The 15700-nt window shown below is 45.3% G+C and overlaps 1 protein-coding gene across 1 annotated transcript in view; it reads right to left on the reverse strand.

Moving 5' to 3' along the window:
* LOC124613358 (peptidoglycan-recognition protein LE-like) overlaps positions 1-15700 on the reverse strand; it is a 123682-nt gene that overhangs the window by 42681 nt on the left and 65301 nt on the right. The window contains exon 3 of the mRNA XM_047142055.1: positions 12895-13008. Coding sequence (XP_046998011.1) covers positions 12895-13008 — 114 coding nt within the window. The remainder of the gene's footprint in view (positions 1-12894; positions 13009-15700) is intronic.

Here is a 15700-nt window from a genome sequence, read left to right on the forward strand (position 1 = left end):
GTCCTGTGATTAACAAATGGTCAGCGAAAGTTGAATTGTGAACATTGGTGCCTTTTTTTCCGAGGTGTTCCTTCAATATTGTCGCAATAGCTCGGCCTGTTTGGCCTATGTAACAGGCAGGACAACTGCCGCAAATAACTTTACAGAGACCAGAATTATGCAGAGGGGAAAGCTTAGGTATGAAGTAATGTATGATATTACTTTTTAAAAAGTTATTAATGGAGAAGGCAACTCTACAGTTATATTTATTTAGAAGTAAACGCTGTATTTCGTAAAAAATTGGAGCCAGAAAAGGTATGGAGATAATTTTTTTCTTTTCATTAGAGACGTTATTAGAAAGGCCTAGGGTAGTGACTCTCTTATTGGTCCTCCTATTAAAATATTATCAACTATTGAAGGATCATAGCCATTACTGGCAGCCACAGTTTTAATCAGATTGATCTCAGAATTGAGATTTTCAGAAGAAAGGGGTGTGGAGGTGGCTCTCTAAATAACTGAACGAAAAAATGCCAGCTTATGAGAATGCGAGTATGCTGACATGAATGGAATTCGATCAGAACTGGTTTCTTTGCGGAAGACATTGAAGCTAACTTTGTCATCTACTAACGTAGGAGTGAAATCTGGAAAATTCAATTACCGGAACTCGTCCTCGCGTTCACAGGTGAAAGAAACATTTTCATGAAACTCGTTGAATATATTAAAATGTTTATCAATACTGTCATTAGGACTTTTATATATGATCAAAATGTCATCGACGTATCTGCATATGAAAGAATGCCTACAAAATGGCTCTGAGCACTATGGGACTTAACTTCTGAGGTCATCAGTCCCCTAGAACTACTTAAACCTAACTAACCTAAGGACATCACACACATTCATGCCCGAGGCAGGTTGGTGCAAATGGCTCTGAGCACTATGGGACTCAACTGCTGTGGTCATAAGTCCCCTAAAACTTAGAACTACTTAAACCTAACTAACCTAAGGACATCACACACATCCATGCCCGAGGCAGGATTAGAACCTGCGACAGTAGCAGTCACGCGGTTCCGGACTGAAGCGCCCAGAACCCCTCGTCCACCGCGGCCGGTGTCTACACTTCCTACCACCTCTAACCCCATCTTCCGCCTGCCTTCTTCTCCGGGCTTTCTCTCCTCCCCTCCCTTCTCCTGAGCGGCTTTCCCCTCCTATACCACCTCTCTCTCCTGTCCTACCCTTCAGTGTCTCTGCACTCCCTCCTGCCTTGTCTTCTCTCTTCATCTCCTGCCCCACCTTTCTCCTGCCTCTTGGTGCACCCCCTGATGCCCCTACTCTTTTCATCCCGCCCCCTCACCTGCTGCACCTTACTCTCTCCTCCTTTTCCATCCTCTCAGGCCTCTCCCTTTGCAAGTCCCTCCTGGCAGTTTTATTATTCGTCATGTGTGTTTCATCTCTGCAAGAGGGTTTGAAGTGTCTTGTTCTGGAGTGTTTTTAATACTATGGCCAACTTTTAACCTGTGCGTGTAACTTCACTGTCTTTTTTGTGCTCTACGAATCGGCAACGATATTTTTTAACTTATGTCGACTTTTTTAATTGTTCCCTCATGAACGTCTTTTTATATCCATTATCTCCCCTTACTCTGTTTTTATGTCACCCATTTTATCGCCGTTATATGTATAATTTTCTTCTAGTATTAGCTGCCATGTCACTCGGCTGAAGAGCGGCAGCCCTCCCCTGCCCATATGAGGCAGGAAAATGAAATCACAATAATGAAAAAAAAAGCATCTGTGATGCACCATGGATGACAGGGATGAATGACGTCTGCGGAGATATGTACGAGTGAACAGAGTGCAATTTTTAAGCAACTGACTGCCTAGATGAACTAAGGGGCCAGCAGAAGTGTCTCATCAATGACCTTTCAGCGGAAGTGGTTGCGTTTGAGCCTCCGCAGCAGTCACCTAGCTCATTCACCCAATCTGACTGCTCTTCATCGGCGACGAAGGCTGGAATTTGCACACGTATCAGATAGATTATATAATGGTAAGACAGAGATTTAGGAACCAGGTTTTAAATTGTAAGACATTTGCAGGGGCAGATGTGGACTCTGACCACAATCTATTAGTTATGAACTGTAGATTAAAACTGAAGAAACTGCAAAAAGATGGGAATTTAAGGAGATGGGACCTGGATAAACTGACTAAACCAGAGGTTGTACAGAGTTTAAGGGACAGCATAAGGGAACAATTGACAGGAATGGGGGAAAGAAATACACTAGAAGAAGAATGGGTAGCTCTGAGGGATGAAGTAGTGAAGGCAGCACAGGATCAAGTAGGTAAAAAGACGAGAGCTAGTAGAAAACCTTGGGTAACAGAAGAAATATTGAATTTAATTGATGAAAGAAGAAAATATAAAAATGCAGTAAATGAAGCAGGCAAAAAGGAATACAAACGTCTCAAAAATGAGATCGACAGGAAGTGCAAAATGGCTAAGCAGGCAGGGCTAGAGGACAAATGTAAGGATGTAGAGGCTTATCTCACTAGAGGTAAGATAGATACTGCCTACAGGAAAATTTAAGAGACTTTTGGAGAAAAGAGAACGACTTGTATGAATATCAAGAGCTCAGATGGGAACCCAGTTCTAAGCAAAGAAGGGAAAGCAGAAAGGTGGCAGAAGTATATAGAGGGTCTATACAAAGGCGATGTACTTAAGGGCAATGTTATAGAAATGGAAGAGGAGGTAGATGAAGATGAAATGGGAGATATGACACTGCGTGAAGAATTTGATAGAGCACTGAAAGACCTAAGTCGAAACAAGGCCCCGGGAGTAGACAACATTCCATCAGAACTACTGACAGCCTTGGGAGAGCCAGTCCTGACAAAACTCTACCATCTGGTGAGCAAGATGTATGAGACAGGCGAAATACCCTCAGACTTCAAGAAGAATATAATAATTCAAATCCCAAAGAAAGCAGGCGTTGACAGATGTGAAAAATACCGAACTATCAGTTTAATAAGTCACGGCTGCAAAATACTAACGCGAATTATTTACAGACGAATGGAAAAACTGGTAGAAGCCGACCTCGGGGAAGATCAGTTTGGATTCCGTAGAAATATGGGGACACACGAAGCAATACTGACCCTACGACTTATTTAAGAAGCTAGATTAAGAAAAGGCAAACCTACGTTTCTAGCATTTGTACACTTAGAGAAAAATTTGACAATGTTGACTGGAATACTCTCTTTCAAATTCTGAAAGTGGCATGGGTAAAATACAGGGAGCGAAAGGCTATTTACAATTTGTACAGAAACCAGATGGCAGTTATAAGAGCCGGGGGACACGAAAGGGAAGCAGTGGTTGGGAAGGGAGTGAGATAGGGTTGTAGCCTCTCCCCGATGTTGTTCAAACTGTATATTGAGCAAGCAATAAAGGAAACAAAAGAAAAGTTCGGAATAGGTATTAAAATCCATGGAGAAGAAATAAAAACTTTGAGGTTCGCCGATGACATTGTAATTCTGTCAGAGACAGCAAAGGACTTGGAAGAGCAGTTGAACGGAATGGACAGTGTCTTGAAAGGAGGATATAAGATGAACATCAACAAAAGCAAAACGAGGATAATGGAAGGTAGTCGAATTAAGTCGTTTGATGCTGAGGGAGTAAGATTAGGAAATGAAACACTTAAAGTAGTAAAGGAGTTTTGCTATTTGGGGAGAAAAATAACTGATGATGGTCGAAGTAGAGAGGATATAAAATGTAGACTGGCAATGGCAAGGAAAGCGTTTCTGAAGAAGAGAAATTTGTTAACATCGAGTATAGATTTAAATGTCAGGAAGTCGTCTCGGTGGGGCCGTGCGTTGTCATCCATCAGGAGGATGGTGGGAACCAATGCACCACTTAAAAGGCGGACATACTGATGCAATATGACGTCCCGATACACCTGACCTGTTACAGTTCCTCTGTCAAAGACATGCAGGGGCGTACGTACACCAATCAAAATCCCACCCCACACCATCAAACCACGACCTCCATACAGTTCCCTTTCAAGGACATTAAGAGGCTGATATCTGATTCCTGGTTCACGCCAGATGAAAACCCTGGGAGAATCACTGTTCAGACCATACCTGGACTCGTCCGTGAACATAACCTGAGACCACTGTTCCAATGATCATGTACTGTGTTCTTGACACCAGGCTTTATGGCCTTTCCTGTGACCAGCGGTCGGTGGAATGCACCTTGCCGGTCTGCGGGCAAATAAACCATGTCTGTTCAGTCGTTTATTGACTGTGTGTCTGGAGACAACTGTTCCAGTGGCTGCGGTAAGGTCCCGAGCAAGGCTACCTGCAGTACTCCGTGGTCGTCTACGGGCACTGATGGCGAGATATTGGTCTCCTTGTGGTGTTGTACACTGTGGCCTCACCGTACTGTAGCGCCTGGACACGTTACCTGTCTGCTGGAATCGTCGCCATAATCTTGAGATCACACTTCATGGCACACGGCTGGCCCGTGCTACGACCTGCTGTGTTTTACCAGCCTCCAGTCGCCCAAGTATTCTGTCCCTCATAACGTCATCAATATGTGTGCTTTGAGCCATTTTCAACACACAGTCACCATTAGCACGTCTGAAAACGTCTGCACACTTACTCGCTGCACCGTACTCTGACATGCATCAACACACCTCTGCGTATGTGGACTGCTGCCAGCATCACCGTGCGTCGACCGCATGGTCATATCCCGAGGTGATTTAAACCCGCAAACCGCCCACCAGAGCGTTGTTTCACCATGTATCAGCATTAGTCTTAATTTATCAGCGTGAGTGTAGTTTTCGGTCTACAGTGGGCCTAGTAGCGAAAGTTTAGTTACGTTCATCAAAAGAAAAGAAAACATTCACCACGAAGGAGTTATTCGAATGGGACATAAATTAGCAGAAGTGATATACTTGTACAAACAAGTTTCAGAAAAATTGGATGTTTTATTCACGAGAAAGAACTTCACAAACTGAGCAAGTCAAAAACGCATCGGTCCACCTCTGGCATTTATCAAGCAGTTATTCGGCTTGGTATCAATTAACAGGGTTGTTGGATATCCTTCTGAGGGATATGGCGACATATTCTGTCCATTTGCCGTGGATCGCCAAAATCCCGAGATGATTGGAGGGTCCTGAGCATAATGCTCAAAACATTCTGAATTGGCGAGAGATCGGACGAAATTGCGGCAAAGGCAGGGTTTGGCTAGCGTGAGGAAAAGCAGTAGAAACTCTCGCCGTCTGTGGGCGGGCATTATATTGCTGAAATGTAAACCCAGGCTGACTTGCCATGAAAGGGAACATAACGGGTCGCAGAGTATCGTCGAGATACCGCTGTGCTGTAAGGATGCCCCGGATGGCAACTAAAGGACTCCCGCAACGAAAATGAATGGCACCCCAGGCAGGCACTTCTGGCTGCTGTGCGTATGGCGGGCGACAGTCGGGTTGGTACCCCACCTCTGTCCGTGGGCTCTCGAAACCCGTCTTCGCCTGGAACCTCACTGACTGGAGTAGAATTGTTTAGTGATGAGTCCCGCTTGACTGGAGACGCCCCGGATAGCAATGGTATACCAACCTGACTGTCACCCGCCATACGGCTGGACAACCAGGAGTGATGGTCAGGGGTTCCATTCTTTTCATAGCAGGATCTCTGTGGTTGTCATCCGCGACACCCTTACAGCCCAGCGGTACATCGACGATATTACATCACCTATTTTTTTGCCCTTCATGACAAGCCATTCTGGGCTTACATTTCAGCAAGATAATACACTCCTGCTCACGACAAGAGCTTGAGTTAGTGCTTGCCAAACCATACCTTAGCCAGCAAGGTCGACCGATCTCTCGCCAGTTGAGAATGTCTGGAGTATCTTGCGTCTATGCGATCTAACGCGTCGATTGGACAGAAATTAGCACGGTATCCCTCAAGATGATATCCAACAACTCTATCAATTCTAAGCCAAATAACTGCTTTCATGAGGTGGACCAGAGCGTTATTGACTTGCTGAATTTGTGAAGCTCTTTCTCTTGATTGAAACACTCATTTGGTACACGGAGCTGTCAGCTCTATCAGCAACGACTGCTCTCACTCAGATGGGCATCGAGTCAGACTGTGTTTAGACGATGGACGAAGGTACGCCAATCCATGCTAATTCAATCGTAGTGGCTGACGACTCCGTGTGTGCCAGTCTGTCGGCAATACATGACCAGATGTTTTTATGATAATTGATTGAAACCCTCAGCTGCCGAGAGGTGTTGTTGATATACCTCGATGAGGACAGCTGAAAATGTGTGCCCCGACCGGGACTCGCACCCGGGATCTCCTACTTACATGGCAGACGCTCTATCCATCTGAGCCACCGAGGGCACAGATGAATAGCGCGACTGCAGGGACTTATCCCTTGCACACCTCCCGTGAGACCCACATTCCGAGCTGTCCACAATCGCATACGTAATGTTCCTAATATACAGGGTGTTTCAAAAATGACCGGTATATTTGAAACAGCAATAAAAACTAAACGAGCAGCGATAGAAATACACCGTTTGTTGCAATATGCTTGGGACAACAGTACATTTTCAGGCGGACAAACTTTCGAAATTACAGTAGTTACAATTTTCAACAACAGATGGCGCTGCAAGTGATGTGAAAGATATAGAAGACAACGCAGTCTGTGGGTGCGCCATTCTGTACGTCGTCTTTCTGCTGTAAGCGTGTGCTGTTCACAACGTGCAAGTGTGCTGTAGACAACATGGTTTATTTCTTAGAACAGAGGATTTTTCTGGTGTTGGAATTCCACCGCCTAGAACACAGTGTTGTTGCAACAAGACGAAGTTTTCAACGGAGGTTTAATGTAACCAAAGAACCAAAAAGCGATACAATAAAGGATCTGTTTGACAAATTTCAACGGACTGGGAACGTGACGGATGAACGTGCTGGAAAGGTAGGGCGACCGCGTACGGCAACCACAGAGGGCAATGCACAGCTAGTGCAGCAGGTGATCCAACAGCGGCCTCGGGTTTCCATTCGCCGTGTTGCAGTTGCAGTCCAAATGACGCCAACATCCACGTATCGTCTCATGCGCCAGAGTTTACACCTCTATCCATACAAAATTCAAACGCGGCAACCCCTCAGCGCAGCTACCATTGCTGCACGAGAGACATTCGCTAACGATATAGCGCACAGGATTGATGACGGCGATATGCATGTGGGCAGCATTTGGTTTACTGACGAGGCTTATTTTTACCTGGACGGCTTCGTCAATAAACAGAACTGGCGCATATGGGGAACCGAAAAGCCCCATGTTGCAGTCCCATCGTCCCTGCATCCTCAAAAAGTACTGGTCTGGGCCGCCATTTCTTCCAAAGGAATCATTGGCCTATTTTTCAGATCCGAAACGATTACTGCATCACGCTATCTGGACATTTTTCGTGAATTTGTGGCGGTACAAACTGCCTTAGACGACACTGCGAACACCTCGTGCTTTATGCAAGATGGTGCCCGGCCACATCGCACGGCCGACGTCTTTAATTTCCTGAATGAATATTTCGATGATCGTGTGATTGCTTTGGGCTATCCGAAACATACAGGAGGCGGCGTGGATTGGCCTCCCTATTCGCCAGACATGAACCCCTGTGACTTCTTTCTGTGGGGACACTTGAAAGACCAGGTGTACCGCCAGAATCCAGAAACAATTGAACAGCTGAAGCAGTACATCTCATCTGCATGTGAAGCCATTCCGCCAGACAGGTTGTCAAAGGTTTCGGGTAATTTCATTCAGAGACTACGCCATATTATTGCTACGCATGGTGGATATGTGGAAAATATAGTACTATAGAGTTTCCCAGACCGCAGCGCCATCTGTTGTTGAAAATTGTAACTACTGTAATTTCGAAAGTTTGTCTGCCTGAAAATGTACTGTTGTCCCAAGCATATTGCAACAAACGGTGTATTTCTATCGCTGCTCGTTTAGTTTTTATTGCCGTTTCAAATATACCGGTCATTTTTTAAACACCCTGTATATTTGCCCATCCACTCGTTACTTGCGCCCACTAAGGAAGCGACTCCCGTAAGAGTTCGGGCAACCTGTGCGCATGCGCACAGACGAAGGTCAATGGCCGGGTAGCCATTTAACTATCTATGAAGACAGTAACCTCGAAAGAACAGATACCATTGATGACCGTGCATTGAGGTATATCAACAACACCTGTCGGCAGCTGGGGGTTTCAGTCAATTATCATTTATTCTAGAGAAGCTGCACGGTCATCAATGGTATCTGTTCTTTCGAGAACAGTTACTTTCTTCATATATAGTTAAATGGCTACCGGACCATTGACCTTCGTCTGTGTGCATGCAAACAGGTTGCCCGAGATCTTACGGGAATCGCCACCATAGTGGGCGCAAGTAATGAGTGGATGGGCAAACATCTATTAGGAACATCAAGTATGTGATTGTGGTCAGTGTATCCTCGGTGGCTCAGATGGATAGAGTGTCTGCCATGTAAGCAGAAGATCCCGGATGCGAGTCCCGGTCAGGGCACACATTTTCAGCTGTCCCCATCGAGATATATTAACAACACCTGTCGGCAGCTGAGATTTCAATCAGTTATCATTTATTCTAGAGTAGCTGCACGGTCATCAATGCTATCTATTCCTTCGAGAACAGTTACTGTTATCGTATACAGATGTTTTCAGTTTGTGGAAGACCTGAGTAACGTACTGGGCAAGGCAACAGACGAATTATCGTTTTGAAAGGTCACAGAGACATTGTAATTGTGGAATAAAAACCCATTTTAACACGACAGAAATAATGCAAGCTGTGTAAGTTACTAGTGTGCGAAATAGAAGTGAGCCTGTTGTGCGTCCAGTGGCATGGTGCACCGCGCGCCAGGAGCTGGACCCATATAACAATGATGAATGGGAATCGGACACCGTTCGTTCTCGCAGTCTCTGCACGTGGTTACGTCATAGTGATTCATTACATAGAACTGGAACTCGTCCCAAAAGACAAAGTCCTTTGTATAGCGTTGCCATTGTCCGACAGCCTCAGTTGCCGCATCAACGGAAACAACGACAATGGTCGCCGTGTTGACAGTCTGTGATCCTCCAGACGTCGACGCACTATCCGTATGGATACTTGTTTTGCTGCAGACAAGCCCACTTCCTGACCCTGCTGGATGCGGAAGCAATATGCCTGCTCTCACGGACGCTAATAATGTGTGAACCCATCGATTCCATGTTAGCATGACAGTTGTGTAGAGTTGTAAAACTACTGTAGCCTACCGTAGACTACCACATGCAAGCGCAGACCGCGATAGTTTTCCTAGTTGCTTTGGTAAGTTAAGATCGTAATCATGTCACCCATACGTTAGGTGTGATGCATACGTATCGGGCGTTATCTCAATTCAATCACTTTGTTTTGCGCATGAAATCGGTGTCTCGCCAGATTCCCCAAGAAACTGGAAGCAGTGAACTGTCTACAAACAGTAATGATATATAAACGGCCACATAACTGAGCCGTCCTGCGGCACGCGATGGTGCCGTGTGTAGGTTTCTGCCAGACCGTATCGTTTAGTTGGCATGGTTGCGTTGTTTGTCTTCTTCTCGTGTTCACTGGCACCACTCGTTTTCGTAAGCGATGCCTCTCCGCTAGTGGCAGCACCGGTGCTTATCGATGTGTAGTTCTTCTGCCTTATCTTTGGGGCGACCTCCTGCTTCTTGTGTGTGTGGTGAGTAGGGAGTTCGTTTGGGGACGGAGGAGCAGCGAGGTCCGCGCAGAGCAACACGCCGCGACCGCTGGTGGCGGGCATGGACTGTCGGATCGCAGGGCAGTGGTCACGAGGGTGCACGACCTTGTCGAAGCCGGATCCTGTTTGTTTAAGTTGAGTGCATTGCAATTCGCGTAGAGAAACCACCACCATTGTGAAATCTTGCGATTCTCCAGTGACTTGGGTTCGTGTTGCTGCTCGTAGTGTCGCCGAGGCGAAAGGCAGTGAGTGGAATACCTGGGGGAGACGGATCTGATTAGCCTTCCTGAGCTTCTAATTGTTATTTACTGTTTTCAGCTTCTTACATTGTTGAATTCAACCAGCGGTGTTTTTCTGTCTTGTGGCCGCTAACGCCCCAGTTACCTGCCTTGGGGGTTAGTGTATGTAGCGGTAGTGTACATTTCCTCGCCTTACCGCCGCTGTCGGGTGAGGCGTGTAAGTTTGACAGCTTCGTGATTGTAGGTTGGCTGGCGTTCTTCTACCTTAGTGGTAGTCATTCCTTCTTGTTCCGGGCGCTTTAAGCACGGCATTCTGCGGGCGGATCGCAGACTTCCGGTTCTGGATTTGGCGAAATTTTACATCTTGCATTTGTTTTGTTGGATGTCAGGTAGCCTTACCAAGTTTATCATTAGTGGCTCATTAGACTGCCATTAGTCCGAGGTACCATTTTGCGATATGAGTGCAACTCTTGGCTGCCTTTCTCTTCGCTCGCGAAAGTGTTTGAGTGTGACCTACTCAGAGGTCGATCCCTGGAGCACCGTCTGCCACTGATCTTTGTGTTTTATTTTATTGTAGTAGTATTAGGTTACCATCATTTGTCTCACCTGTTTGGTAATCTGTTTCTTTTTTTTAATAGGCTTTTGCTATGCCATTCTCCGTGTGACAGTATATTTGTCAAATTTTTTGTAATTGCTATTTTGGCGTTAAAGGCATTCAGCCGTGATTGTGGCTACTTGCCTTCAAATTCTGATTGTGACCACATTGGCTTGTCTTCAAAATTATTGGCTTTCTGTATTTTATGTATTTGTTAAATTTTTAATAATTGTCACTTTTTGCGTTAAAGGCCTTCAGTAGTGATTGTGGTTACGTGCCTTAAAAGTCTGACTGCGACCTCATTGTCTTGTTTTCAAAAATTATTTATTAAAATATAAATGAGTGAAATTGCAAAGCAAACCAATAGTAATTGATTCGGGCCCATCCACAATCGTAACCCAATCCTGCCTTCCGTAATTACCAGGTTTCAATAACCTACGGAACATTTTTGTTCTATACAACTAGCACTGATTTAGATGGTTTGGAAAAATTACAAAGTCAAGCTTCTACGTCCACAAACTCATTTTTCTGGGATTAAATGGAGAAGAGATGCCTAGTAATAAAAAAATAAAATCAAAAGGATAATGTCGCCACCATACAGAAAGCCTACGTACAGAGAGTCTTCAGTCACATTAATAATTTATAGCCTGACGCTAGAAACATGTTGTGTGCCGATATGGCGAAAGCAGACGCATTTGTTGCAATTTGAAGTTTGCAAGATGAAACGACTCTTAACAAAAAGTGAAAGATGACAACAATTTGTTGAAGGCTGCAACTAGCGATAGTAAATACACTACTGGCCATTAAAATTGCTTCACCAAGAATAAATGCAGATGATAAACGGGTATTCATTGGACAAATATATATTACTAGAACTGACATATGATTACATTTTCACGCAATTTGGGTGCATAGATTCTGAGAAATCAGTACCCAGAACAACCATCTCTGGCCGTAATAACGGCCTTGATACGTCTGGACATTGAGTCAAACAGAGCTTGGATGCAACTTCAACATGATACCACAGTTCATCAAGAGTAGTGACTGGCCTATTGTAATGAGCCAGTTGCTCGGCCAGCATTGACCAGACGTTTTCAATTGGTGAGAGATCTGGAGAATGTGCTGGCCAGGGCAGCAGTCGAACATTTTCTGTATCCAGAAAGGCCCGTACACGACCTGCAACATGCGGTCGTGCATTATCCTTCTGAAATGTAGTGTTTCGCAAGGATCGAATGAAGGGTAGAGCCACGGGTCGTAACACATCTGAAATGTAACGCCCACTGTTCAAAGTGCCGCCAATGCGAACAAGAGGTGACCGAGACGTATAATCAATGGCACCCCATACCATCACGCCGGGTGATACGCCAGTATGGCGATGACGAATACACGCTTCCAATGTGCGTTCACCGCGATGTCGCCAAACACGGATGCGACCATCATGATGCTGTAAACAGAACCTGGATTCATCCGAAAAAATGACGTTTTGCCATACGTGCACCTAGGTTAGTCGTTGAGTACACCATCGCAGGCGCTCCTATCTGTGATGCAGCGTCAAGGGTAACCGCAGCCATGGTCTCCGGGCTGATACTCCATGCTGCTGCAAACGTCGTCGAACTATTCGTGCAGATGGCTGTTGTCTTGCAAACGTCCCCATCTGTTGACTCAGGTATCCAGACGTGGCTGCACGATCCGTTACACCAATGCGGATAAGATGCCTGTCATCTCTAATGCTAGTGATACGAGGCCGTTGGGATCCAGCACGGCGTTCCGTATTACCCTCCTGAACCCACCGATTCCATATTCTGCTAACAGTCATTGGATCTCGACCAACGCGAGCAGCAATGTCGCGATACCATAAACCGCAATAGCGATAGGCTACAATCCGACCTTTATCAAAGTCGGAAACGTGATGGTACGCATTTCTCCTCCTTACACGAGGCATCACAACAACGTTTCACCAGGCAACGCCGGTCAACTGCTGTTTGTATATGAGAAATCGGTTGGAAACTTTCCTCATGTCAGCATGTTGTATGTGTCGCCACCGGTGCCAATCTTGTGTGAATGCTCTGAAAAGCTAATCATTTGCATATCACAGCATCTTCTTCCTGTCGGTTAAATTTCGCGTCTGCTGCACGTTATCTCCGTGGTGTAGCAATTTTAATGGCCAGTAGAGTATAATTTGTAATGTTTGCTGACTGTTTGATTGTATTCATGCACGGGCCTCAGCCCAATTAATCTTTTTGCCAAGAAATGTTTGTCAACTGCTTGGTGAAGGTTTGCTACCCTGGTTGATCGTGAGAAAAGCGTCTGGGAGGGATACTCACTGATGACTACGGTGCTGACCGGCCTCTGCAGTGGAGTCAGCGTGTGGAGGGGCGGCTGCGCCAACCACTCCAGGCGACGAACCACCTGCACCTCCGGTTCGCCCTCCTGCCCACCTGTAACACACAGCAGCACGGTAAAGGACAGCCACTGTATACCGGGGACACAGTTGTTACTCAGCGCAAATGAAGCTTACGACGCACAGGAACAAGTGGGGTCTGGAAAACTCCAAAATACTTCAATAACGAGCAAACCGAGATCTGTTATCCTGTAAAAAGATAACATCAACTACAACAACCTGTCTATATCTCTCTCTATCTACTCCACCTACCGTGTAGTTGTAATTAAAGTGTAGCTACCCGTGGAGGTCCAGAGTGGGCTGCAATCATCGTATGGCACTTGGTAGATATGCTAATGCATTAACGTGGATCCAATTTACTCTGCAAAAATTAGTTCCTATTTTGGTTACCATGTACATACAGGGTGGCGCACGAAATGTGTTACCAATTGTTTCTTTCACAATTCACGACGCACATTAGATATCCCGCTGGGATCTCTACAGCAGTACCAGCAGAGCTTGGAAAAACAAATGAGTTACGAAATGACGTGTAATTCAAGTTACTGCCGCTAGGAGACTAGTAAGCACCAATGGTTGACAATGGAAGACTGACGACACAGCAACGATCGGCAATTGTGTTACTTTTTCATGAAACGAAAAGCCTTGTTGTGACTCAGAGGCGTTTTCGACAACAGTTTAACACACGATAGGTCCCTTGCAAGAAGACCATCCACAGGTTGTACGATAAATTTGTACAAGAAGGAACAGTATTGGAAGCGAAGCGACCTCGGCCTAAGCCTGTTTGTTCGCCGGAGACTATTGAAGCGGTACGAGTTGCTGTACAGAGAAGTCCCGGGAAATCGTGTAGAAAGGCAGCAGTGCAACTGGGAAATCCAGACGCTCCGTTCAACGCATTCAAGTGACCTCCATATGTACCCATACAAGATGACCTGTGCATAGAAACTCACTGAAGAACACAAGCAGGTTTCCAGGTCGCTTCAATGACGGACAAAATTGGCCCCCCAATAGTCCAGACCTCAATCCATGTGACTTTTTTCTTTGGGGTTACCTAAAGGAAAAAAATTTCCCGAAACGTCCACGTGATTTAATGGAGCTCAGAAGACTTATTCTTCAAGCCTGCAGTGAAATTACGGAAAACATGTGCCGTTGGGTAATCACTAACTTCAGTGTTCGTTTGAAGGAAGTTAGAAAACGAAATAGTGGACATATTGAGGAGGTGCTGAGTTAGAACAAATCTCCATGGACACGTCTTCATTGTAGTATATGTTCCTTTCGGATTGTATTGACAATAAAGTTTATATTCAAAAACAAAATGGTAACACATTTCGTGCGCCACCCTGTATCTGGCGCTGTCCACTGTTTCTATGATGGTATGCCATCCACGCTGTCACTTGACAAGCCATAACGTGAGTGAACAGTATGGCTATCGAGAAGACGGGCCGCGCTCTATTAATGAAACTGTTTTATGTCAACGGCAGTAATTACAGTGCTGCATTAAGAGATTATCGCCGAGTGAAAGGTCTGAGGAGAGGCTAAATTTCATTAAAATGTTTAAAGAAGATGGTAATGAAATTCGAAAACATGGGTGAGCTTAGTGTCCTATCCCGGTGGAATTTATTCACGACGTTGCTGTTGCTGTTACTGACCATGCAGTACGTGCCCCAAGTAGTGCTAACGCTGGTGGAGTGTCACGAGAATTGTCCACCCTATGGTCAACAGTGCAGCAGCCTTTCGGTCTATATTTACACTGGTACCCACACAACATCCAGACGGTTCAGCAAGTGAAACCTCATGATCCGCAGCAACGTTCTGATTTTGCTCTTCGATTTCACGCTCGGATCGAACTTGATGATATGTAGCCAGTCTATGTTATATGCAGTGACATGTCACATTTTAGACAGTGAATGTACAGAACTGCCGAATTTGGAGTACTGTTAGTGCTGCTCACGAAGAGCCGTTGCACTCGCCGTATGTGATTTGACTACGTGGAGTGGATTCACAAGCACCTTTATTCTCGATCCGTTCTTCTTTGAAGAGAATACAGCCACAGAGCCTGCCCTGTGTACCAAGACGTCTGGACGTTATCAAAACCTGTTTGTACAGCATGTGATTCTTGCTTTGAAAGGGCACAGCTGTATAGAAATCATTGGCTTCATGCAAGATGGGGCAACACTTCATGTCACTCGCCCAGTGAAAGATCTGCTTAATATAGCCTTATACGTACGTGTTATCTCTAGAGATTTCACAGTCTGCAAGATGTTCCGATCTGAAACAATGTCACTTTTGGCTCTGGGAATATGTAAAAGAACGCGTTTATCAGGGGCACGTGCGCTCTGCACCTGACCTGAAGCCCAGTGTAAAGGACAACGTTGCTTGTATTCCACTTGAACTGCAGCTATCAAGTGTTGATTACATCGTTTTAAGTATGCAGCATCTCATCGCCGTTTCCGGTTCTCACGTTGAACAAATTATGTAAGTGGTGTTAATAGTAACATCTACGTTATGCCTTTCTCACTCATTTGACCTTTGTTGCCCACGTCCCATTCCTAATCAGTTACATATGGAAACATTTCAAAACGTCTTTCTTTCATTTACGGCGCCACATCTGATCCAGGTGGCCAAAATTGGAACTAATTTTTTCACCGTAAATCGGTTTCTAGTTACCTCAGTAGCATATTTACTAAGTTTCTCTGCAATACGATAATTACAGCGCACACTGGACCTCTGTG

This window comes from Schistocerca americana, chromosome 4, assembly GCF_021461395.2.
Source record: "Schistocerca americana isolate TAMUIC-IGC-003095 chromosome 4, iqSchAmer2.1, whole genome shotgun sequence".
NCBI lineage: Eukaryota > Metazoa > Arthropoda > Insecta > Orthoptera > Acrididae > Schistocerca > Schistocerca americana.